This window comes from Hylobates moloch, unplaced genomic scaffold (assembly GCF_009828535.3).
Source record: "Hylobates moloch isolate HMO894 unplaced genomic scaffold, HMol_V3 SCAFFOLD_3, whole genome shotgun sequence".
NCBI lineage: Eukaryota > Metazoa > Chordata > Mammalia > Primates > Hylobatidae > Hylobates > Hylobates moloch.
This window is the reverse complement of record NW_026652278.1, coordinates 138,728,189-138,754,570: the sequence shown is the minus strand read 5'-3', so window position 1 is coordinate 138,754,570 and position 26,382 is coordinate 138,728,189. Positions and strand designations below refer to the sequence as shown.

At 42.6% G+C, this 26,382-nt stretch overlaps 1 protein-coding gene across 3 annotated transcripts in view; it reads left to right on the top strand.

Moving 5' to 3' along the window:
• Positions 1 to 19,491: 19,491 nt before the first annotated feature.
• The window catches only part of PRMT9 (protein arginine methyltransferase 9), a 47,174-nt gene continuing 40,283 nt past the window's right edge, over positions 19,492 to 26,382 (top strand). For all 3 annotated transcript variants that reach the window (XR_009212921.1, XM_032148034.2, XM_058436806.1), the window contains exons 1-2: positions 19,492 to 19,871; positions 23,193 to 23,341. Coding sequence is in view for 2 of the 3 variants with exons in the window: in XM_032148034.2 (XP_032003925.1) it covers positions 19,683 to 19,871; positions 23,193 to 23,341 (338 nt within the window). In the remaining variant the exon portion in view is untranslated. The remainder of the gene's footprint in view (positions 19,872 to 23,192; positions 23,342 to 26,382) is intronic.

Below are 26,382 nucleotides of genomic sequence, written 5' to 3'. Positions count from 1 at the left end.
CACTTTAGGTTGTGGGGATGTGGGTGCACAATGTGGGCTCCTACTCTGGAGCAACGCAGCCATGTAAATTCCTGGCAACTCTCTAAACTGGATATGGAACCTGTGAAAACTGGGGGACCCTCCTGTAGGAAGGACTACTGACATCTGCGGTGGTAATGAAGTCTCCAGCTTATCTTTTCCCAGTAGAAAGACTTCCCTGGCTCTGAGCCAATCCTGTTGATGGATAGAGTGTTGTAGATGCAAGGTGCCTTGAGCTTTCCAGTGTACTGCTTCAGTCACTTGAGTTGAAATAGTGCTGTTTATTTATTGTTCTATTCCTTTTTTTTTACAGATGGAGTCTCGCTTCATCACCAGGCTGGAGTGCAGTGGTGCGAACTCGGCTCACTGCAACCTCTGCCTCTTGGGTTCAAGAGCTTCTCCTGCTTTAGCCTCCCTAGTAGCTGGGACTACAGGCAGGTGCCACCACATCCATCTAATTTTTTGTATTTTTAGTAAAGACGAGGTTTCACTGTGTTAACCAGGATGGTGTTCTATTCCATTTTTATGGGGGATATGAGCATCAGGCAACTCTTAGCTGTCTTGCTGATGTCAGTTTGTGTTAATCTTATTAAACTATTTGATAGAGTACACTAGTGAAGTCATCTGGTCCTGGGATTTGTTTGTTTGTTTGTTTTTTGAGACAGGATCTCACCCTATCACCCAGCCTAGAGTGCAGTGGCATGATCATGGCTCACTCCAGCCTCAACCTCCTGGGCTCAAGTGATCCTCCCACCTCAGTCTCTTGAGTAGCTAGGGACTACAGGCAAGTGTCACCACGACTGGCTAATTAAAAAAAAAAAACAAAACATTTATTTTTGGTAGAGACAGGGTCTTGCCATGTTGCCTAGGCTGGTCTCAAACTCTTGAACTGAAGCAATACATCCACCTTGCCTTCCTAAAGTGCTAGAATTACAGGCATGAGCCACTGTACCAAGCCGAGTCCTGGCTTTTTTTGCTGAAAGTTTTTTAAAAATTAGCTTTATCTCTTTACTTGTTATAGGTTTATTTAGATTTTCTATTTTTTCATAGGTCAGTTTTGCTAATTTGTGTATTTCTAGGAATTTGTACATTTAATCTAGGTTGTCTAATTTGTTGTCATACAATTTTTTCCTAGTATTTCATTATAATTATTTTTATTTCTGTAAGACTGGTAGTAATGTCTCATATTTCATTTATGATTTTAGTAATTTGACTCTTTTCTCTTTTTTTTTGTTCAGACTAGCTAAAGGTGCCAGTTTTGTTAATCTTTTCAAGAAATTGGTTTTTAGTTTCATTTATCTTCTCTATTGTTTTTCTATTTTCTAAATAATTTATTTCCACACTTTTGCTTGCTTTGGGTTTAGTTTGCTCTTGTTTTTAAAATTTATTTTTTTCGAGGTAGAGTCTATTCATTTTATTATTATTTTTCTGTTCTATTATTAATAAATAATTCTATTCTATTTTATTGTTAATTTTCATCTCTTTTTTTTTTTGAGATAGGTCTCACTTTGTCGCCTAGACTGGAGTGCAGTGGCGTGATCTCAGCTCACTGCAACCTCTGCCTCCTCGGTTCAAGTGATTCCCCTGCCTCAGCCTCCCGAGTAGCTGGGACTACAGATGCATGCCACCACACCTGGCTAATTTTTTGTATTTTGGGTATAATTTTTTTGTATTTTGTTACAAATAGGGTTTCACCATGTTGGCCAGGATGGTCTCGATCTCCTGACTTCATGATCCTCCCACTTTGGCCTCCCAAAGTGCTGGGATTACAGGTGTGAGCCACTGCCCCCGACCAGTTTATGCATTTTTAGTAGAGATGGGGTTTTGCCATGTTGGCCAGGCTGGTCTCAAACTCCTGACCTCAAGTGATCCATCTGCCTTGGCCTCCTAAAGTGCTGGGATTACAGGTATGAGCCACCATACCCAGCCTGATTTCAATTTTTAAATCTTATTTAGGCTTATTTTATGAGCTAACTATAGTCTATTGTAGAGAATTTTCCATGTGCACTTGAGAAGTGTGTATTCTGTTGTTGAGTGGATCATTATACACATGTTTAAGTCTAGTTGATATACAGTGATGTTCATATCTCCTATTTCTTTGTGGATTTTCCGTCTAATTGTTGTATCCATTATTAAATGTAAGGTATTGAAGTCCCCTGACTATCATTTTAAATTGTCCTTTTCTTTTTTAACGTAGTCAGTTTTAGCCTCATGTATTTCAGGGCTCTCTTGTTGGGTGCATATATACTATAATTGTTATGTCTTTTGATGAATTGACCCTTTTACCATTATATAACATTCTTCTTTGTCTAACAATTTTTGTTTTAAAGTCTATTTTGTCTGGTATTAGTATAGCCACAACAGCTCTATTATCAGTACTGTTTGCATGAAATACATTTTGCATTCTTTTGTTTTCAACTGATTTGTGTATTTAATCTAAAGTGAATCTCTTGAAGATAGCATATAGTTGGGAGTTGGGTTCTGTTTTTTTTGTTTGTTTGTTTGTTTTTTTGAGATGGAGTCACACTCTTGTCACCAAGGCAGGAGTGCAATGGTGCGATCTTGGCTCACTACAACCTCCGCCTCCTGAGTTCAAGTGATTCTCCTGCCTCAGCCTCCTGAGTACCTGGGATTACCACAAATTCCAGCTAAATTTTTTTTGGTATTTTTAGTAGAGACAAGGTTTCACCATGTTGGCCAGGCTGGTCTCAAACTCTTCAGGTGATCCACCCACCTTGGCTTCCCAAAGTGCTGGGATTACAGGCGTGAGCCACCGCACCAGCCTGGATTCTGTGTTTTTTTTTGTTTGTTTGAGACGAAGTCTTGCTCTTATCCCCCAGGCTGGAGTGCAATGGCGCGATCTCGGCTCACTGCAACCTCCGCCTCCCAGGTTCAAACAATTCTTTTGCCTCAGCCTCCCGGGTAGCTGGGATTACAGGCGCCCGCCACCACACTCAGCTAATTTTTGTATTTTTAGTAGAGACGGCGTTTTACCATGTTGGCCAGGCTGGTCTCAAACTCCTGACCTCAGGTTGTCGGCCCACCTCGGCCCCGCAAAGTGCTGGGATTACAGGCATGAACCACTGAGCCCGGCCTCTGCTTTTTAGTTTTGTTTTGTTTTTTGAGACGGTGTCTCGCTCTGTCGCCCAGGCTGGAGTTCTGTGGCAAGATCTCGGCTCACTGCAAGCTCTGTCTCCCAGGTTCACACCATTCTCCCACCTCAGCCTCTCTAGTAGCTGGGACTACAGGCGCCCGCCACCACCCCCGGCTAATTTTGTTTTTGTATTTTTAGTAGAGATGGGGTTTCACCGTGTTAGCCAGGATGGTCTCGATCTCCTGACCTCGTGATCCTTCCGCCTTGTCCTCCCAAAGTGCTGGGATTACAGGCGTGAGCCACCGCACCCAGCCCAGCCTGTTTTTAAAAATCACTGTGACATGACAGTTTTATATTTTTATCTTTTCATTGATATTTGCAATTTGACAAGACATGATTCGTATATTTACTTTAGTTCTTAAGACATGGCTTAGCTATTGATCATATTTAAAATAGCCAATTTAAAGTCTGTCTAAAAAGCCCAAATGTCTAGGCTTTCTCAGGCATAGTTTCTATAAATTTATTTTTCCTGTTTATAGACCATAATTTTTTATTTCTTGGCATGCCTTATAACTTCTTGTTGAAAACTGGACATTTTAAATATTATAATATGGCAATTCTAGAAATCAGCTCCTCCCCCTTCCCTAGGGTGTGTTGTTGTGCTAGTATTGTAGTTATAGTTTGTTTAGTGAATTTTCTGAACTAATTTTATAGTCTGTTCTTTGTTACATGTGGATCCTGAAGTCTCTGTTACATTAGCTTACTGGTCAGCTAATGAGAGTACAGAGATTTTCTTAAATACCTGGGACCAAAAAATCTTCCAGTCTTTGCAGTGGGGCTCTGTGTATTCGTTGTGTCATGCTTTCAGTACTCACCAGGCATTTTACAACTCTGCCTTAGCCTTCATATGCTACTTTTTTAGAGCCTCATGGTCAGGAGGACGGGTAAGTTTAGGGTCTTTTTCAGCTTTCCCAGGGCATTTGCATAGCCCTGAGCATGCATTTCACCTTCTTGATTCTCAGGAATCTGTCAGAACTTTTGAAAACCCTTAGAGACCGTCTCATTCTCCAGCCTTTCCTCTCAAGCTTTTTGATTAGTCTATTGATTGACCTAGCTATTGTCTATCACCACAGGCAGCAGGAACCTATTTAGACATCTTAGGAAAATATTTAGACGTTTGACTAAACTTAGTCAAACGTCTAAATATTTTCAACAAATGCCCTGCAGCAAGAAGCTTTAGCCCTAGGCTAGTTAGAAGTTAGGTGAAATAAAGACAAGCCTTTCAATCAGTATTCCAGGGAGCCACCAAACAGGTCAGAACAGGTAATTTGTACATGATGTGCATATTTCCACCTCTGGTACCAGGAATGTGGGCTGTTATTTTCATGCTACTACTGATCTGAGGAGTGGGAGATAGAACAGAGCTTAAGCTGACAGAGGAACAGTGTAGTGAATTGTAATACTGTCCTCTAGTATTCACTCTGTTCTTTCCATGAGTATGTAAACTGAAGTGCCCTCTTCCTTGCAGGAAGAGTGTATATCCCTCTCCCTTCGGGGTTGGACTCAACCACAATAACATGCTTTCACCAATAGAGTGTGAGAGGACATTTTTATTTCATTTATTTATTTATTTATTTATTTTTTGAGATGGAGTCTCACTCTGTCATCCAGGCTGGAGTGCAGTGGCACGATCTCAGCTCACTGTAACCTCTGCCTCCCTGATTCAAGCAGTTCTCCTGCCTCAGCCTCCCGAGTAGCTGGGATTACAGGCGCGTGCCACCACACCTGGCTAATTTTTTGTATTTTTAGTAGAGATGGGGTTTCACAACGTTAGCCAGGATGGTCTTGATCTCCTGACCTTGTGATCTGCCTGTCTTGGCCTCCCAAAGTGCTGGGATTACAGGCGTGAGCCACTGCATCTGACCTAGAGAGGACATGACATACATACAGTTTTGCAGAAACTTTAAGAAGCATCATGATTTTTTAGTAGTTCCATGGCTTTCCCTCTCTGCCATGAGAATGAGCAGGTTTCACATAGGAACTGCTTTTTAAATCTGCAATCCAGGATGAGCGAACACATGGTGCAGAGTCATAGCCTTCTCAAAATCTGAGCAGCATTGTAGGCAATTTGTAGTCTACATGTAATACAAGCAAGAAATAGTCCTTTCTTTTCTAAGGTACTTGTTATGGTCTAAATGTGTCCAAAATTCATGTTAAAATTTACTCACCTGTGTTACAGTATTCAAAGTTGGAGTCTTTAGGAGATTGATTAAGTCGTGAGGACTTCTGCACTTGTGAATATGATTAGTGATGCTTTAAAAGGGCTGGCAGAGGACAGATGTGGTGGCTTACTCCTGTAATCCAGCACTTTGGGAGGCCAAGGCAGGTGGATAACCTGAAGTCAGGAGTTCGAGACCAGCCTGGCCAACATGGTGAAACCCCGTCTCTACTAAAAATACAAAAATTAGCTGGGCACGGTGGGGGGCGACAGTAATTCCAGCTACTTGGGAGACTGAAGCAGGAGATTCGCTTGAATCCGCGAGGTGGAGCTTTCAGTGAGCGGAGATCGTGCCATTGCACTTCAGCCTGGGCAACAGGGCGAGACTCTGTCTCAAAAAAAAAAAAAAATGCTGGTGGAAACAACCTAGGCCATTTTTGGCCTTTTCCATCCTTTCTGCCATGTGAAGACACAGAGTTCATCGCTTCTACAGGATACAGCATCGAAGGTGCCATCTTGGAAGCAGAGCCTGGGCCCTTACCAGACACCAAAGCTGCCATTGGTCTGATCTTCAACTTATCAGCCTCCAGAACTGTAAGAAAGAAATCTCTATTATTTATAAGTTATCCAGTCTCAGCTATTTTTTATCAATTGACTAAGACAGCACTGAATTTTCAGAGTTGTTTGTTATGTAGTATAATCTGATAAAAGCTGACTAATGTAAACAGTTCCCAGAAAAAGAGGGAAAGATACTGGCTGGTAAAACATTAAATTACTTAAAACATTGCCTACTATACAGAATGCATTCAATAAATATCAATATATTAAATTATATTTGTATATGGATAACTAGCACTTTTTATTAGAATCAAAACACAGACTGTCCTGGAGAAAAACCACAAAATTCTAACTTTCCAACTTTCACTTTTATCAAGTCATTAAAAAATCTTTATCATAAAGATGAATTATAATATACAGTAGTTCCCCCCTTTCTGTGGTTTCAGTTACCCATGATATAGTACAATAAGATATTTAGAGAGAGAGAGAAGGAGAGGCCATATTCACATAACATTTATTATAGTATATAATAATAATAATAATAATAATAATTTCTTTTGAGACACAGTTTCGCTCTTGTTGCCCAGCCTGGAGTGCAATGACACAATCTCAGCTCACTGCAACCTCCGCCTCCCGGGTTCAAGCTATTCTTCTGTTTCAGGCTCCCAAGTAACAGGAATTACAGGCATGCACCACCATGCCCGGCTAATTTTATATTTTTAGTACAGACGGGGTTTCACCATGTTGATCAGGCTGGTCTTGAACTCCTTACCTCAGATGATCCATCTGCCTCGACCTCCTAAAGAGCTGGGATTACAGGTGTCAGCCACCGGGCCCGCCCTATTATAACTATTCTATTTTATTATTAATTTTCATCTCTGTTTTTTTTTTGAGACAGGGTCTCACTCTGTTGCCCAGACCGGAGTGCAGTGGTGCAATCTTGGCTCACCACAACCTCTGTTTTCCAGGCTCAAGCAATTCTCCTGCCTCAGCCTCCTGAGTAGCTGGGATTACAGGCACGCACCACCATGCCCAGCTAATTTTTGTATTTTTAGTAGAGACAGGGTTTCACCATGTTGGCCAGGCTGGTCTCGAACTCCTGACCTCAAATGATCTACCTGCCTAGGCCTTCCAAAGTGCTAGGATTACAGGCATGAGCCACTGCGCCCAGCCTAATTTTCATCTTTTACTGTGCCTAATTAAACTTTATCATAGGAATGTATGTATAAGAAAAAACACAGTCTATATAGAGTTTGTTATTATTCATGGTTTCAGGCATCACCTGAGGGTCATGGAATGTATCCTTCATGGATAAGGAGAACTACTATATTGAGAAAAATGTAATTATTCACATTTTTTATATTTATTTATTCTATATGCTATTGCTCTGACTAGATTTATGAGAGACCCTGGTCCTACTGGCAACTCATTTATAAGCCATTTCTTAGGATTGTTCATTTCCATAAAATCTTATTCATTTCATCCAATATCTTACTTTCTTCTATTAGCAATTTCAGAAGAGGCTTTGCCGCTCTTTCCTCATTCTGCATTTTGTGATGCATATTTCCTCCCTCTACACACTTTTCCAGGAGAATTATAATCATTGCTACAACTTCAACCTATCAACTTAGTTACAACTTTCAGCTGGGCGCAGGGGCGCATGCCTGTAATCCCAGCACTTTAGGAGGTTGAGGCAAGAGGATCACTGGAGCCCAGAGATTCCAGACCGGCCCGTTCAATGTGGAGAGACCACATTTCTATAAAAACCACAAAAATTAGACAGGTGTGACGGTGTGTTCCTGTAGTCTCGGCTACTCTGGAGGCTGAGGTGGGAGGATTACTTGAGCCTGTGAGATTGAAGCTGCAGTTTGCCATGATTGCACCAAGCCTGGGCAACACAGCAAGATTCTGTCTCTGAAAACAAACAAACAAACAAAATCCATCCAAATACTTATATCTAGACCAGATATTTCCAGTGAACTCTAAACATACTTTCTCATCTGCCCACTGGACACCTTCACTTGATGTCCAGATATCTCAAACACAGCCATTTAACTGATAAGCTACAGGTCGCATTTGTTAGTTTTCTTTAAGGTCCTGTGATTCATGGTGACATCGGTCCCTGAATAAAGAATCTTATGAGTTCCTTAAATTGTTGACCTACTGATTAATGTATAACCTACTAACACTAAAAAGAATGCTGATTTATTTTTCAATCATAAAGTTTTTTTTTTTTTTTGAGACAGAGTCTCATTCTGTTGCCCAGGCTGGAGTGAAGTGGCACGATCTCCACTCACTGCAACCTCTGCCTCCCAGGTTCAAGTGATTCTCGTGCCTCAGCCTCCCCAGTAGTTGGGATTACAGGCACGCCCCACCATGCCCTGTTGATTTTTTGTATTTTTAGTAAAGACGGGGTTTTGCCATGTTTCCCAGGCTGGTCTCAAACTCCTGAGCTCAGGCAATCCACCCGCCTCAGCCACCCAAAGTGCAGGATTACAGGTATGAGCCACCGTGCCTGGCCAGAATCATAAAGTTTTACTGACTGTCTTGCATGCAGACATTTTAGCCTATATGTTGCAGTCTGTGGCCAATGATTATAACCTCTGTGTTACACCCATCAATGAAAAAATACAACTCTGGTATGAGAAGTCCCCCTACCTTCTCCTACACTGTCTTATAAAAGCCTTCCAACTTGTAACAGACTCTGGAACACTCCCAACTTTGTTGATGTGTCTTCCTGGGTCAATCTTCATATTTGGCTACAGTAAACCTTTATCAAATTATTTCTCTCTCAACAGCCTTAATTTTGGTTGACATAACTAATCATTTTTCTCTTCAGATCTGTTCATCTCCCTTCTCTACACTTCATATCCTGGTTAATGGCACCACCTGGTTGCTTATGCCAAAAGTACTGGCATCATCTTCAGTTTTTCCCTTTTTCTTTTTTTTTTTGAGACAGAGTTTCAGTCTTGTTACCCTGGCTGGAATGCAATGACAGTCATGGCTCACTGCAACCTCTGCCTCCCGGGTTCAAGCGATTCTCCCGCTTCAGTCTCCCAAGTAGCTGGGATTATAGGCACCCGCAACCATGCCTGGCTAATTTTTGTGTTTTTAATAGACACAGGGTTTCACCATGTTGGTCAGGCTGCTGTCAAACTCCTGACCTCAGGTGATCCACCCGCCTCAGCCTCCCAAGGTGCTGGGATTACAGGCGTGAGCCACCGCGCCCGGCCTAATTTCTCCCTTTTTCTTATGTCCCTGCTACTCCTATCGTGTAGTTGTTTTAAGTCCTGTAATCTTTGTTTTTATCACATCTTTCAATTCTTCCTCTTTCTCTAGTTCTCCTTAGCGCCTCCATTTCAGGTTAATCAGATATTTAATGACTTCTTTTGTTCTAGTTACTATTTTGAATGCTAGTGATGAAAAATGAATAAGACATACTTCCTTGAGGCCTAGGAACTCATTTTCTAGTCAGGAGGACTAACAGACCATTTGAACGTAATAGGGTAAGTGTTGAGACAGCATTATGAACAGGGGACAATGAGAAATTTTAAAAAGATGCTTTGCCTAAACTGGGTGATCTGGTTTGGCTCTGTCTCCCCACCCAAATCTCATGTTGAATTGTAATCCCCACATGTCAGGGGAGGAGCCTAGTGGGAGGTGATTGGATCATGGGGGCAGATTACCCCCTTGCTATTCTCGTTCTCATGAGATCTGATGGTTTAAAAGTGTGTGGCACTTCCCCCTTCGTTCTCTCTCCTGCCTCCATGTAAAGAAGGTACTTGTTTCCCCTTCATCTTCTGCCACGATTATAAGTTTCCTAAGGCCTCCCAGTCATGCCTCCAGTTAAGCCTGTGGAACTGTGTGTCAATTAAACCTCTTCTCTTCGTCAATTACCCAGTCTCAGGTAGTTCTTTATAGCAGAGTGAGAATGGACCTGGTGCAGAGTAGCACTCAAGTGGATTTTCCGTCATATTGTCTCTGAACTCTGCTGTCACATTATTATAGGACCTTGTACACTCAGAACACTCAGATTCCAAACCCAGCCTTGGTCTGGACATTATTACAATTTTATATTTAAATTGACTTCTAGATTTTGAAATTGCATATGGAACAATTAGAAAAGGGCTATTATAAAACAACAAAGTATCCTAATTGTAGTTAAATGTATTGAATAAGCTGGAAATACTTAGCAGTGAGAATGTATCAAAGTAAATTCAATCCCAACAGTTGGTCCGTAGCCATAGTATTTTGTTGATCCAATTATAAAATTTTCTCTTCAACAGGTAACTCAGTAAGATGAACATTCTATTCCTCATCATATAATAATTACTTAAATTCAAAATAATTCAATTGAGAGAATCCTCACAATTCTAACAGGTCATAAAAATTATATTTTCACTCCCTACATTGGCCTTATGTCTTATAACATATTTCTTAAAGACAGTATCTTTAATTTTTTTTGAGACAGTCTCACTCTGTCTCTTTTTCTTATGTCCCTGCTACTCCTATCATGTAGTTGTTTTAAGTCCTGTAGTCTTTGTTTTTGTCACATTTTTAAATTCTTCCTTTCTCTAGTTCTCCTTAGTGCCTCCATTTCAGGTTAATCAGATATTTAATGACTTCTTTTGCAGTGGTGCGATCTTGGCTCACTACAACCTCCACCTCCCGGGTTCAAGTGATTCTTGTGCCTCACCCTCACAAGTAGCTGGGACTACAGGTGCATGCCACCATGCCTGTCTAATTTTGGTATTTTTAGTAGACACGGGGTTTTGCCTTGTTGAACCAGGCTGGTCCCCAACTTCTGACCTCAGGTGATCCACTTGCCTCAGCCTCCCAAAGTGCTGGGATTACAGATATGAGCCACCACACATCTTTAAATCTATAGGTAACCATAGCAAAAATACTCATGCCCAGCCCTGTTCCAGGCTAGTTAAATTAGCATCTCTGGGGATGAGGTCTAGGCACTGATACTGTTTAAAAGCTCCCCAAATAATCCTAAAATGCACAAAGGGTTGTGAACAGGGCTCCAAACCAAAAATAAAACAAACCAGATCGCAGAAAAATGTATAAACCTCACAGAGCACAGTGGCTCACACCTGTAGTCCTAGGACTTTTGCAGGCTGAGGTGGGAGGATTGCTTGAGGCCAGGAGTTTGAGGGCAGCTTGGGCCACATGCTAAGACTCTATCTGTACAATAAATTAAAAAATTAGTTGTGTGTGGTGGTGTGGACCTGTAGTCCCAGCTACTCAGGAGGCTGAGGTAGAAGGATCACTTGATCTAAGAGTTTGAGGCTGCAGTGAGCTATAATCATGCCACTGCACTCCATCCTGGGCAGCAGAGTGATAGATACCCTGTCTCTAAAAAGAAAAAAAAAAATAAAAATAAAAATAAAAAAAGAATGAACCAGGCTGGGTGCAGTGCCTCACGCCTGAAATCCCAGCACTTTGGGAGATCGAGGTGGGTGGATCATGAGGACAGGAGTTCAAAATCAGCCTGGCCAAGATGGTGAAACCCCTAAAAAAAAAAAAAAAAAATTAGCAGGTGGTGGGTGCCTGTAATCCCAGCTACTCGGGAGGCTGAGGCAGAGAATTGTTTGAACATGGGAGGTGGAGGATGCAGTGAGCCAAGATCACACCACTGCACTCCAGCCTGGGTGACAGAGCAAGACTCCATCTCAAAAAAAAAAAAAAAAAAAGAACTTCTACATTTATAAACACAGGATAGTTTGTGTCCAGCAAGCTGTTTGTCCCTTGTTAATATGCTTTATTTTTATTTTTTATTAATTAATTTATTTAGAGACCGAGTCTGGCTCTGTCACCCAGGCTGGAGTGCAGTGACATGATCAGGGCTCACTACCACCTCCATCTCCCAGGCTCAAACAATCCTCCCACCTCAGCCTCCCAAATAGCTGAGACTACAGGCACACGCCACCACACCCAGCTAATTTTTGTATTTTTAGTAGAGACAAGGTTTTCACCATATTGCCCAGGCTGGTCTTGAACTCCTGACTTCAAGTCATCTGACCACCTTGGCCTCCCAAAGTGCTGGGATTAAGGCATGAGCCACTGCTCCCGGCTCCTTGTTAATACACTTTCTATGAGCATTTTTCCCACCTGTTAACCTTAAACTTTTGCACATTGGAAATTTAATGGAGAGCCCTTCAGCTGGTTTTACTTCTGTGTTTGGCATCTGTGGTTTGTTGACAAGGTGCCCGGAATATGATGAAACACAACCACATTTGGACCTGCCTCCCAGTCAGCAGTGGTCTTCTGTATCATTGAGGTTTTTCTTAGAATCCTAAAAGAGGGTAAAAAGGAAATGCAAAGGAAGGAACCAAATAGACTCTCAGAGGTAAAGATAATAGTTGTGAGGGGCAAAACGGCTATTGTCAACAAAAAAGTGATGCTTTCAATGTTTCTAAAGATATCTTTGATTTAGAATTAAAAAGTAGGCCGGGCACGATGGCTCACGCCTGTAATCCCAGCACTTTGGGAGGCCGAGGCGGGTGGATCACGAGGTCAGGAGATCGAGACCACCCTGGCTAACATGGTGAAACCCCGTCTCTACTAAAAATACAAAAAAAATTAGCCGGGCATGGTGGCAGGCGCCTGTAGTCCCAGCTACTCGGGAGGCTGAGGCAGGAGAATGGCATGAACCTGGGAGGCAGAGCTTGCAGTGAGCCAAGATGGTGCCACTGCATTCCAGCCTGGGCAATAGAGTGAGACTCCGTCTCGAAAAAAAAAAAAAAGAATAAAAAAGTATAACCTACATTCTGCCTTTGTTTTTCATTGTACTTCTGGGTTCTTTGAATATAGGGCTCTTCCAAAAGGCATGAAAGGTAATTACAATAAATTCAGTTAATCTTCATAAAGATGAAGAATCTTAAGTAACTCAGCCTCAACCAGTACTGAGGTAATAAAGGAACAGAAAATAGTAATCAAAATATATTTACTATTCCAGTTTATCTATTTATTTGAGACACGGTCTTGTTCTGTTGCTAGAGCGCAGTGGTGCAATCATAGCTTACTGAAGCTTCGAACTCCTGGGAGATCCTCCCATCTCAGACTCCTGAGTAGCTAGGACCACTGATGTGTGCCACGACACCCAGCTAACTTTTTTATTTTAAATTTTTTGTAGAGGTGGAGTCTTGCTATGCTGCTCAGGCTGGTCTTGAACTCCTGGCCTGAAGTGATTCTCCAGCCTTAGCCTCTCAAAGCTCCGGAATTACAGGCATGAGTCACCACACCCAGCCAATTCCAGTTTCTTTTTTTTTTTCTTCTGTTTCTGGTTTGCTCTGTTTTTTTTTTTTTTTAATTGAAGTTCTAGGGTGCATGTGCACAATGTGCAGGTTTGTTACATATGTATACATGTGCCATGTTGGTGTGCTGCACCCATTAACTTGTCACTTACATTAGGTATATCTCCTAATGCTATCCCTCCCCTCTCCTCCCACCCCACAACAGGCCCAGGTGTGTGATGTTCCCCTTCCTGTGTCCAGGTGTTCTCATTGTTCAATTCCCACCTATGAGTGAGAACATGTGGTGTTTGGTTTTCTGTCCTTGCAATAGTTTGCTCAGAATGATGGTTTCCAGCTTCATCCATGTCCCTACAAAGGACATGAGCTCACCCTTTTTTATGGCGGCATAGTATTCCACGGTGTGTATGTGCCACATTTTCTTTTTCTTTTTTTTTTTTTTGAGACGGAGTCTCGCACTGTCACCCAGGCTGGAGTGCAGTGGCACGATCTTGGCTCACTGCAAGCTCCGCCTCCCAGGTTCATGCCATTCTCTTGCCTCCGCCTCCTGAGTAGCTGGGACTACAGGTGCCCACCACCATGCCCGGCTAATTTTTTATATTTTTAGTAGAGATGGGGTTTCACCGTGTTAGCCAGGATGGTCGCAATCTCCTGACTTCGTGATCTGCCTGCCTCAGCCTCCCAAAATGCTGGGATTACAGGTGTGAGCCACCGCGCCAGGCCATGTGCCACATTTTCTTAATCCAATCTATCATTGATGGGCATTTGGGTTGGTTCCAAGTCTTTGCTATTGTGAATAGTGCCGCAATAAACATACGAGTGCATGTGTCTTTATAGTAGCATGAATTATAATCCTTTAGGTGTATACCCAGTAATGGGATGGCTGGATCAAATGGTATTTCTAGTTCTAGATCCCTGAAGAATCACCACACTGCCTTCCACAATGGTTGAACTAGTTTACAGTCCCACCAACAGTGTAAAAGTGTTCCTATTTCTCCACATCCTCTCCAGTACCTGTTTTTTCCTGATTTTTTAATGATCGCCATTCTAACTGGTGTGAGATGGTATCTCATTGTGGTTTTGATTTGCATTTCTCTGATGGCCAGTGATGATGAGCATTTTTTCATGTGTCTGTTGGCTGCACAAATGTCTTCTTTTGAGAAGTGTCTGTTCATATCCTTTGCCCAATTTTTGATGGGGTTGTTTGATTTTTTCTTGTAAATTTGTTTAAGTTCTTTGTAGATTCTGGATATTAGCCCTTTGTCAGATGGGTAGATTGCAAAAATTTTCTCCCATTCTGTAGGTTGCCTGTTCACTCTGAAGGTAGTTTCTTTTGCTGTGCAGAAGCTCTTTAGTTGAATTAGATCCCATTTGTCAATTTTGGCTTTTGTTGCCATTGCTTTTGGCGTTTTAGACATGAAGTCCTTGCCCATGCCTATGTCCTGAATGGTATTGCCCAGGATTTCTTCTAGGGTTTTTATGGTTTTAGGTCTAACATTTAAGTCTTTCATCCATCTTGAATTAATTTTTGTATAAGGTGTAAGGAAGGGATCTAGTTTCAGCTTTCTACATATGGCTAGCCAATTTTCCCAGAACCATTTATTAAATAGGGAAAGCTTTCCCCATTTCTTGTTTTTGTCAGGTTTGTCAAAGATCAGATGGTTGTAGATGTGTGGTATTATTTCTGATGGCTCTGTTCTGTTCCATTGGTCTATATCTCTGTTTTGGTACCAGTACCATGCTGTTTTGGTTACTATAGCCTTGTAGTATAGTTTGAAGTCAGGTAGCATGATGCCTCCAGCTTTGTTCTTTTGGCTTAGGATTGTCGTGACAATGCGGGCTCTTTTTTGGTTCCACATGAACTTTAAAGTAGTTTTTTCCAATTCTGTGAAGAAAGTCATTGGTAGCTTGATGGGGATGGCACTGAATCTGTAAATTACCTTGGTCAGTATGGCCATTTTCACGATATTGATTCTTCCTATCCATGAGCGTGGAATGTTCTTCCATTTGTTTGTGTCCTCTCTTATTTCATTGAGCAGTGGTTTGTAGTTCTCCTTGAAGAGGTCCTTCACATCCCTTGTAAGTTGGATTCCTAGGTACTTTATTCTTTTTGAAGCAATTGTGAATGGGAGTTCACTCATGATTTGGCTGTTTGTCTGTTATTGGTGTATAGGAATGCCTGTGATTTTTGCACATTGATTTTGTATCCTCAGACTTTGCTGAAGTTGCTTATCAGCTTAAGGAGATTTTGGGCTGAGACGATGGGGTTTTCTAAATACACAATCATGTCTTCTGCAAACAGGGACAATTTGACTTCCTCTTTTCCTAATTGAATACCCTTTATTTCTTTCTCCTGCCCGATTGCCCTGGCCAGAACTTCCAACACTATGTTGAATAGGAGTGGTGAGAGAGGGCATCCCTGTCTTGTGTCAGTTTTCAAAGGGAATGCTTCCAGTTTTTGTCCATTCAGTATGATATTGGCCATGGGTTTGTCATAAATAGCTCTTATTATTTTGAGATACTTCCCATCAATACCTAATTTATTGAGAGTTTTTAGCGTGAAGGGCTGTTGCCAATTCCAGTTTCTTAAGGTGACCAGATGTTCCATGTTATTTGTATCATTCCATTTTTTCAAATGACCTATTCTATGTACAGAAAGTCTTGGAGTTATAGATAAACCACCAAAAAACGCAAATAATTGGCCGGGCGCAGAGGCTCATGCCTGTAATCCCAGCACTTTGGGAGGCTGAGGCGGGTGGATCACCTGAGGTCCGGAGCTGGAGACCAGCCTGACCAACATGGAGAAACCCTGTCTCTACTAAAAATACAAAATTAGCTGGGCATGGTGGTGCATGCCTGTAATCCCCGCTACTCGGAAGGCTGAGGCAGGAGAATCTCTTGAACCCAGGAGGCGGAGGTTGCAGTGAGCCGCGATCGCACCATTGCACTCCAGCCTGGGCAACAAGAACAAAACTCCGTCTCAAAAAAAAAAAAAAGAAGAAAAAAAAAGAAATGCAAATAATCTGCGCCTTCTCTAGCTTAATCATATTTTATCTCAGTGAAACCCGGCAGTTCACGAAGTTATTTGAAGTAGTTCACAAGGGCCAGAAAGCATTAGTCACAACTTTTTAGTGATAGTCATTGCTCACAGGTTGATACTCTAGTGGTGATGATGAAGTTGGCTTCTTTCATATCTTTTCTTTTTTTCTTTTTTTTTTTTTTTTTGAGACGGAGTTTCTCTCTGTCGCCCAGGCTGGAGTGCAGTGGCAGGATCTCAGCTCACTGCAAGCTCTGCCTCCCGGGTTGACGCCATTCTCTTGCCTCAGCCTCCTGAGTAGCTGAGACTACAGGCGCCTGCCACCATGCCCGGCTAATTTTTTGTATTTTTTAGTAGAGACGAAGTTTCACCGTGTTAGCCAGTATGGTCTCGACCACCTGACCTCGTGATCCACCCGCCTCGGCCTCCCAAAGTGCTGTGATTACAGGCGTGAGCCACTGCGCCTGGCCCTTTCATATCTTTTCTACCCTCTCTCCACTTCCTGCCAAGTCCCTCCTCCATCTCTTGTCCTCCACAGACTTGGTAGAAATATGTTCAGTGTAAGTTTCATGCAGTCTAGGTGTTTTAGGTGCTCAGGTTATCTCAATGAACCAAACAGACCAAAAAACAAAATGGAGTGAAACAAAATTAAGGAAACTCTGCCCCTGTGGAAGCAGAAAGCATGCCCTGGAGTACAAGATAATTTGTAAAGTGAAGTAATTCAGCTGAAGCAGGGACTCACAGAGGTGACTGGAAGGATGACGTTTCAGTAATACATCTCCAATCCACTTCTCTGCAGTGAAAGACTGGGAGGTTTCTTTCTGCTTTCTGGAAAGAGGTTTCGGCCAACTACATTTGACTCTTAAAGGATATAGGTGCCTACACTTTTGATCAAATGCTTACAGGTGTTAGTAACCTAATTTTTATTTTAATAATCCAGATTATTTATTTATTTATTTTGAGACGGAGTCTCACTCTGTCGCCCAGGCTGGAGTGCAGTGGCGCAACCTTGGCTCACAGCAAGCTCAGCCTCCCGGGTTCACACCATTCTCCTGCCTCAACCTCCCGAGTAACTGGGACTACAGGCACCTGCCACCACGCCCAGCTAATTTTTGTATTTTTAGTAGTAACGGGGTTTCACCGTGTTAGCCAGAATGGTCTCGATCTCCTGACCTCGTGATCTGCCTGCCTCGGCCTCCCAAAGTGCTGGGGTTACAGGCGTGAGCCACCACGCCCAGCTATCCAGATAATTTTTAAAGGATTCTAGATAATAGTAACAATGGATAACATTAACTCTATATGTATATCAGATAATAAAATGTTTCTATATATATTATCTCATTTGATGGTTATAGTGCTCTTGTGACTAAAGTAGGAAAGGTAGCTTTAATAGGCCTTTTTAAAATACATAATCTTAAGGAATGCTGATTGGATGAGATAGAAGCAACCAAGCTTGGTCTCAAATGCCCTTTTTAAAGAAGTCTGATGGCCCTTTCATGTTCTGTTGATTCCTACTAGGAATAGAAAGGCCTTAGCCTTAGACGTTTCAGTTTCATTAAGAAAATATCATACATTAAGTCCTAATTTGTTTTGCACAGAAAGTAGCAATTAAGGATAGGAGAGAAATAGGAACATGAATAGTTGGAAAAGTCTACGTGCAAAACCTAGGAGTGGGGATATACTTTGCATTAAATTGTTATTATTATTGTTATTTTTGACATTGAGTTTCACTCTTAGCACCCAGGCTGGAGTGCAATGCCAGGATCTTGGCTCACTGCAACCTCTGCCTCCTGAGTTCAAGCGATTCTCCTGCCTCAGCCTCCCAAGTAGCTGGGATTACAGACACCCACCACCACGCCTGGCTAATTTTTGTATTTTTTTTTTTTCAGTAGAGACAGGGCTTCACACGTTGGCCAGGCTGGTCTCGAACCCCTGATCTCAAGTGATCTGCCCGCCTTGGCCGCCCAAAGTGCTGGGATTACAGGCGTGAGCCACCGCGCTGGCCCTTTGCATTAAAATAAACAAAAATCACCATCCTGGCCAACATGGTGAAACCCCGTCTCTACCAAAAATACAAAAATTAGCTTGGCGTGGTGGCACTCGCCGGTAGTCCCAACTACTCGGGAGGCTGAGGCAGAAGAATCGCTTGAACTTGGGAGGTAGAGGTTGCAGTGAGCCGAGACTGCACCACTGCACTCCAGCCTGGCGACAGAGTGAGACTCTGTCTCAAAAAATAAAAAAAAATAAAAATAAAAAAAATTAAAGAGAAAGAAAGAAGAAAAAAATCAAAGTCCTTACTTTGCATCATAATCCGCTAGGTGCAAAGGTCACAAAAGTGATTAAGAATAGCTCACAATCTAGTGAACTGGAACCTGAAAAACTGATTAGGATTTACACAGGCGAGTGCTCAGAAAAAAGGGTAGTTCAGATAATTGGATCAGAAGAGAAGGCAAAAATGCATGACGTGTTTTTGAGAATTAGAGGAGCCCTCAAAATGTATGTTTGATATGCAAAATGCTCGATTTAACATATTCTCCATTAATGTATTTGAAAATGGGGACAAAAATAACTTTTCAGCCATAATAACTATGCTCCCCTCCCTTTGAGTTTCGAATCTGTATCTTAGAGGCCATACTTGAATGTGGAAAAACTTTGTATTAATGTAAACACTATACGGTGATAAGACACGGAACAGTGAAATAACCCCTAAGCTCATCTTATAACTGAACAGATAGGTGGTCAGGGAACTTGGATTTGAACCATGCCTATGCCACTAGCTGGTTGTGTGACCTTGAGCAAGTCACTTCTCAGGATATCACGTTTGCCATCATTAAGACGAGTGTGATCCAAAGGTCCACCTAGCCAGGTTTTGTGAGAATGATTTGAAATGCCTGTGAAAGCATTTCCTCTACCACGTCTGAGATGCTTTTGTTATCTCCAGGTTCTCTCAGGTCTTGAAATTTTGTGCATCAAGATCCAAAATGTCTTAAGCATCATCACAAATGCTTGACCGTCCCTCATGAGCGGGTGGCGCTTCGCGCTGCCTGGGTCTGTGCAACAGGGTCTTGCAGTCGAAAGCCACACACTCCTGGAGTGCAAGAGGGAGAGAAAGCTCTGCTTTCAGCCGGAGAAAAAAAAGGGAGCGAGACCAGACAGGTCCTGCCGCAGACGTTCTCCTACGCTCACGCACAGTGGTCTCTCCTGCGGGAATGGGCGGCAGTGACGTGCCCACGTCAGGCGCGCTGGCGTTCACGTAGCGTGCGCCGCTGGCCAGGTCCGCAATAGTGGGGTGTGCGTCACGGTCTGCGCCGCCCGCGGAGCCAGGACGGGACAGAGCTTCTGCCTGGGCTGGAGTTGGCGAGTTCACCCGCGGCGTAGGGTAACTTTGCTGTACTGTTTTTTGAGCAGTTGTGTGGTCCCTGGAAGTGTAGCATCGAGAGAGTTTTCTAATTCCGTTTACAAAATATCTTCCCTTTGGCCATACAAGTGGTGACTGCCATGTCGAACTCGCGGCCCAGGTCCCGCCGAGACGCCGGGGGTGGCGCTGGGGCAGCCGGCCGGGACGAGCTGGTGTCGCGGTCTTTGCAGAGCGCAGAGCACTGTCTGGGCGTCCAGGACTTCGGCACTGCCTATGCCCACTACCTCCTCGTGCTCAGCCTGGCGCCGGAGCTGAAAGACAACGTGAAGGTGAGCGTCCTTTTTTCTCACTTGCTGGCAGATCCAACGTCCTCGTAAAAAAAAAAAAAAAAAAAAAAAAAAAAAGCGGAGGGGCTAGGGTGCGTGGCTGGGTGGTTGCTGTTAATATTTAGGGCCCTTTTTTCTCACTTGCTGGCCGATCCAACGTCCTCGTAAAAAAAAAAAATTAGAAAAAAAAAAAGGCGGAGGGGCTAGGGTGCTTGGTTGGGTGGTTGCTATTAATATTTACTGTTTACCCTTGACACATTTCGTTTATTCACACCTACGACCAGCCCAGAGGAAAATCCTGCCGTCGTCACCTTCGAAATATGTCCAGAATCTTACCAGTTCTCACCATCTTCCCCTTTACTACCCTGGTTCGAGCTTCAGTCATCTGCCAGCTGTTGCAGTCGGCTCTCAACTGAGCTCTCTCCTGCAGTCTGTGTCAACATAGCTAGCTTTTTGCAACAAAAGTCAAATGTTGTCATTTCTTGGTTTCAAAACTTTCATCTCGTTTAAAATTCTAAAGGCCCTCGAATTGGAAATAAGATCTCACGTGATCCTCTTCTCCTTATATCTAATTTAAGCATGCCCTGGCTTAAGGGCTTTTGGATTTGTTATATTGTGTGTAGTAGGAATATAGTGGGCCTCTAGTTGAATAAAGTGTGTAATTAGCCTAAAGTGATTATCATTTAATGATGCATTCTTTAAACTTCAATTATTGGATTATTTGCAAAAATTACTCTGTTGAAATGCTGTTCTTTTTTGAAGTGCTTTTATAATCTAAATTACGAAAAATGATTTAACTTAAATTTGCAATTACTTTGCTTCATTTAGACCGAGGGTTTGTCAACCTCAGCACTACTGACATTTTGAATGGGATAATTCTTTGTTATGGGGGAGGGGAGATGTCCTGTGCATTGCAGTATGTTTGGCAGCATCCTGGATCTCTACCCACTAGATGTCAGTAGCATCTAGATGTTTGTAGTTCACGTAAACTTAGTGTAAATTTCAGGACCAGCTGGCCTACTTGAGGAGGAGATGATACGTTGAGATACAGTTTGCTTCTCTTGGTAAGCAGCAATAGAAAAATGGATCAACTCAAGTGATCTTTCCTCAGTTACTTGTTTCTTAGTTTCCTCTTCTGTGAAACAGGGACGCAGCCTCTCTTAAAAATATTTACTGGGTATTAAAAATATATTTAGACTGGGTGTGCTGGCTCACGCCTGTAATCCCAGCACTTTGGGAGGCGGAGGCGGGTGGATCACAAGGTCAGGAGTTCGAGACCAGCCTGGCCAATATGGTGAAATCCTGTCTTTACTAAAAATTAAAAAAGTAGGCCGGGCGCGGTGGCTCACGCCTGTAACCCCAGCACTTTGGGAGGCAGAGGTGGGCGGATCACCTGAGGTCAGGAGTTCGAGACCAGCCTCAACATGGAGAAACCCCGTCTCTACTAAAAGTACAAAATTAGCCGGGTGTGGTGGTGCATGCCTGTAATCCCAGCTACTCGAGCGGCTGAGGCAGGAGAATTGCTTGAACTTGGGAGGCAGAGGTTGCAGTGAGCCGAGATCGTACCATGAGAGTAAACTCTGTCTCAAAAAAAAAAAAAAAAAAAAAAAAATTGTGGCATGTGCCTGTAGTCCCAGCTACTCAGGAGGCTGACGCAGAAGAATCGCTTGAACTCGGGAGGTGGAGGTTGCAGTGAGTCCAGATTGTGCCACTGCACTCCAGCCTGGGCGACAGAGATGACTCCGTGTCAAAAAGAAAAAATAAAAAAGTGTATTTAAAATTTGTAGTGCAATGCCTGCAATTCTGTAGGGTAAGCAACTAGTCTGTTTCCTGCCGAACAAAGTCTGTGTTTATTTGTATGGGCCCCTGTAAAATGCTCATTGCCTGCTACTCTATTCCCCATACCCAAACTCCAGCCACACCAAGCCGCTTATCTGTAGACCCTCTGATCCATTTCATATAATCTGTGTGTGTGTGTGTGTGTGTGTGTGTGTGTGTGTGTGTGTGTGTGTTTTGATAGAGTCTCACTGTATCACTCAGGCTGGAATGCAGTGGTGCGATCTCGGTTCACTGCAACCTCTACCTCTTGGGTTCAAGCAATTCTCCTGCCTCAGCCTCCCGAGTAGCAGGGATTATAGGTGTTCGCCACCATGCTTGGCTAATTTATATATTTTTAGTAGAGATGGGTTTCACCATATTGGCCAGGCTGGTTTCGAACTCCCGACCTCAGGTGATCTGCCTGCCTTGGCCTCCCAAAGGGCTGGTATTACAGGTGTGAGCCACCGTGCCTGGCCAGAATCTCCTTTCTTATCCTTGTCTCTCTACTAAACTCCCTCAAGATTCAGTTCCAAGTATCAGCGCTTTTGCATAAAATATGTGAAGATGATTTAAAATGTTTTAATGACTAAAGCTTTCCCCCTTTCCACAGTGTTGCAGCATGGAGAATGGATGGAGGGAGATGTGATTGGAACTAGAGTGACAGCCTGGACAGGCTGTTGCTGTAGTCCAGCAAGTGGTTACAAGGGCCAGATTAGGTTGTAACTGTGGTAATGGAGAGGAGGTAACAGATTTAAAGATATTGAGAGAGCATTGGCTAGGTTTGAAACAGTGTATGTGGAGTTAAGGTACCATTATAAGGTGACTTTGTGGTTTGAGGTTGAGTGGTGTCTTAATCTTATAGCCTGTGTCAGAGGAGTATGATGAGTTCAGTTTAGAACATTTTGAACCTTTCCAAAATTAAATTTCTCTCTATAGGGCCTCTGTGAGGATAAGAACAAGATTTATGTTGCCTCAGTTCTTTGCACAAGGATTGTTCAGGAAATATTTGAGTAGGACTACATTTGCAATGGCTGGAGATCCACTGCCTGGTTGAAATGACTAATAGGAAGCTATATCTATGAGTCTGAGGTTCAGAAGAGAAGGTCTTGACTAGAGATGTAAATGTAGCATCCATTAACACATGAGTGATAATAAATGCGTTAGGGATGGATGAGAGAAAAAAGAAGAGGGCCAAGGACAAACTCCAAAAACACAGGAGCCCACAAAAATGAGGCAGTTGGAGAATAAGGAGAATGTGATACAGCAGCTAAGAGTGGGGGGAGTTTAGATAGTGGTCAGACTAATTCTGCTTATTACTGCCATGTAGGTGGTAAAATTCATTCATTTGTGCACTTGTTCAGAAAACAGTGCCTACTAAAGTTAAATGAAATTTAAGGTGATCATTCAATAGTGATTAAGTTCTATTGCTTGGAATCTTCAACTAATGTATATTCTTTCATCTTTTATGTTACTGACTAATTCATAATTTTTTTCTTATTTGTAAAGGAAACTTTTCAGTACACACTTTTCAGATGGGCTGAAGAGCTTGATGCTCTCAATCGGATACAAGACTTACTTGGTTGCTATGAGCAGGCCTTGGAACTGTTTCCTGATGATGAAGTGATTTGCAATAGTATGGGGGAGCATCTCTTCAGGTTTGTAGTGATTTTAGTATTGCTTGTTAACAATTATTCTGTATTAGTCTGGATAGGGATAAATCATACAGTAATTTTAACAGGGAAAGTTTAATATGGAGAATTATTAAGGAGAATTGAAAAGAATAGCAGATATATAATATCATAGCAGTTTTAATATTTTGTAATATACTGCATAATAGCCACTGCCCCAGGAGTAAGATAGACTATCCAAGGAAGAGTTCCCCTCACTGGGCTGAGTGCCACACCTTATTGGAGAGGGCACAGCTGGGATTCTCAGGATGGCAGAAAAGTCACTGTAGTGCCTTGCCAGGGAACTTCTTGATTTGTTTTCTGGACCTGGGTATAGTTTTGCCTCTTGGGATGCCAGAGAAGGCCTCATGGGGAAGTATCTCATCAGAGGTACTCCATCACAAAACCATGTAGTAGAGTAAGAAGCCTTGGGGAAGCTGCTGACCCTTGGATGCTGCTAGCTGCCATGCATTTCAGGAGCTTGGTGCTAGAGAAGCCCTAAGCAGGAAGCAAAACTCTTTCTTCCTACAGTGTCTCTCCAGCACTTTTTTTTTTTTTTTTTGGCAGAGTCTCACTTTGTAGCCCAGGCTGGAGTGAAGTGGTGTGATCTCAGCTCACTGCAACCTCCACCTTCTGGGTTCAAGTGATTCTCATGCCTCAGCCTCCTGAGAAGCTGGTATTACAGGCGCCTGCCACTCCACCTGACTAATTTTTGTATTTTTAGTAGAGACAGGGTTTCACCATGTTGGCCAGGCTGGTCTCGAACTCCTGACCTCAAGCGATCCACCCGCCTCAGCCTCCCAAAGTGCTGGGATTACAGGTGTGAGCCACTGCGCCTGGCCTCCAGCACTTTTTTTTTTTTTTTGAGACAATGTGTCACTGTGTCGCTCAGGTTGGAGTGCAGTATCACCATCACGGCTCATGGCAAACTTGATCTCCCAAGGGTCCGGTGATCTTCCCACCTCAGCAGCCCCCTAGCCTGCACTCCAGTAGCTGGAATTGCAGTACGTGCCACCACACCTGGCTAATTTTTTGTCTTTTTTGTAGAGACAGGATTTTGCCATGTTGTTGCCCAAGCTGGTCTGGAACTCCTGGGCTCGAGCGATCCTCTGGCCTCGGCCTCCCAAAGCACTGGGATTACAGACTTGAGCCACCGCACCTGGCCTCTCTGCACTTTTTACCAACAAAGCTTACCCTTGTGCCACCTGGTGGGAGAATATCAAAGGGCCAGATACATTTTTCACAGAGCAGGCAAAAAGGTGAATTTGGCAATAAGTTGATAACTTACATGTTGGGAGTCTTGGAACCACTCCCAGATTTGCCGATTTGCAGGAAGGGCTCACAGGCCTCACCATATAGTCCTAGTCATGGCTCTTGTGTATTACTGTGAATGGATACAAAGCAAAATTTGCAAAGGGTAAATGTGTGTGGGGCAAAGTGTAAAGGAAAACCAGGTGCAAGCCTCAAAGTTCCTTTTTCAGTGAAGTCACACAGGATGCACTTCATTCCCATGGTGAGTTATGAAATGTTGCCAACCAGGGAAACTCATTAGAGGCTCAATGCCCAGGGTTTCTGCTGGGAGCTGGACACTTAGGTACCCTCTGCCTGGCATATACTAAAATCCTAGATTCCCAGAAGAAAAGCAGGTCAGCTGTTGAGCATAAACCACATTGTTTGTATAATCAGTTTAGGAGCACTATCGGTTAGGATAGTGAGAACCCTCCCCAAATCCAAATTCCCAGATGCCAGCCAAGGGACAGTTTTGTAATCAGGACTTTCAAAGGATGGCAGTCAGGCCTGCTATGTTAACTCTTTCTGCATACTAGTACATGTGCATGAAGAATTCTGTGAAAGTACAGGAAATAAAATGAATGGTTAACATTGCTTCTGAGTTTGAACGTTTCAGAGTAATGGGGACTCAACGTGGTTCTGCCAAGTTTGAAAGTGACAGTTGCTCACATTCCTAGGAATTTAGTTAATGAATCTCATTTTAAATGTTCCTTTTAGGTATTTTCATGCATTTCCTCACTAATTGCTTTCTCTTTCCCTCAAATCACATCCAGCTAAAAAAAACCTTAATATTATGAATAATGAACTACAAAATTCCTAAGTGACCACAGAATTTCTCTTATTAAACGTATCTTGAGTTCATTAGCTGTTAACAATCAATCTGCTACCTTTGTCTCTGGTGCCCATGGGGCCCTTGCGTGGCTCACTAGACTGTGCAGGGCTAGGGCTCTGGGAATGCAGTGTATGTACTCTGTACAGTTTTAAGACATTAAATTAATAGAGCAATCAACTCATTATGCTTTTTTTTTCAGTGTGGAGAAATAACGTTTTATAAATAACTTTTAAGAAGAACATGGATCATTAACCGACAAATGTACTCCTGTGTGATAATTAATGTAAACTCTTTATATGGTCATTCACAATAAGTTGTATGAATATTTATTACAATTTTGAATCGTATGTCTCTCCTCAGAAAAAATTTTGAGATTTGATATGTAGCATTTTTTGTTAACAATTGCTTATTTGAAAAATTCTAGGTCGGGCATGGCGGCTCATGCCTATATTCCCAGCGCTTTGGGAGGCCGAAGCAGGCAGATCATTTGAGGTCAGGAGTTCGAGACCAGCCTGGCCAACATAGTGAAACCCTGTTTCTACTAAAAAAAATACAAAAAGTAGATGGGTGTGGTGGCACGCGTCTGTAGTCCCAGCTACTCGGGAGGCTGAGTTAGGAAAATCGCTTGAACCTGGGAGGTGGAAGTTGCAGTGAGCCAAAATTGCGCGACTGCACTCCAGTCTGGGTGACAGAGCAAGACTCCGTCTCAAAAAAAAAAAAAAAAAAAAATTCTACCTGTCAAGACAGAATGACTTTCTGTTGAGGCTGCTTAATAAATTGAAAATATAAACAAAGTAGTAGTGAGTTTTTTATGTATACATAAGTGTTTTTGTAAATGAAATGTAACTTTTTCATAGAACAGCCTTTTTTTTCTTTGGAATTTTTGTGTACTTTCCATAGAAACTTT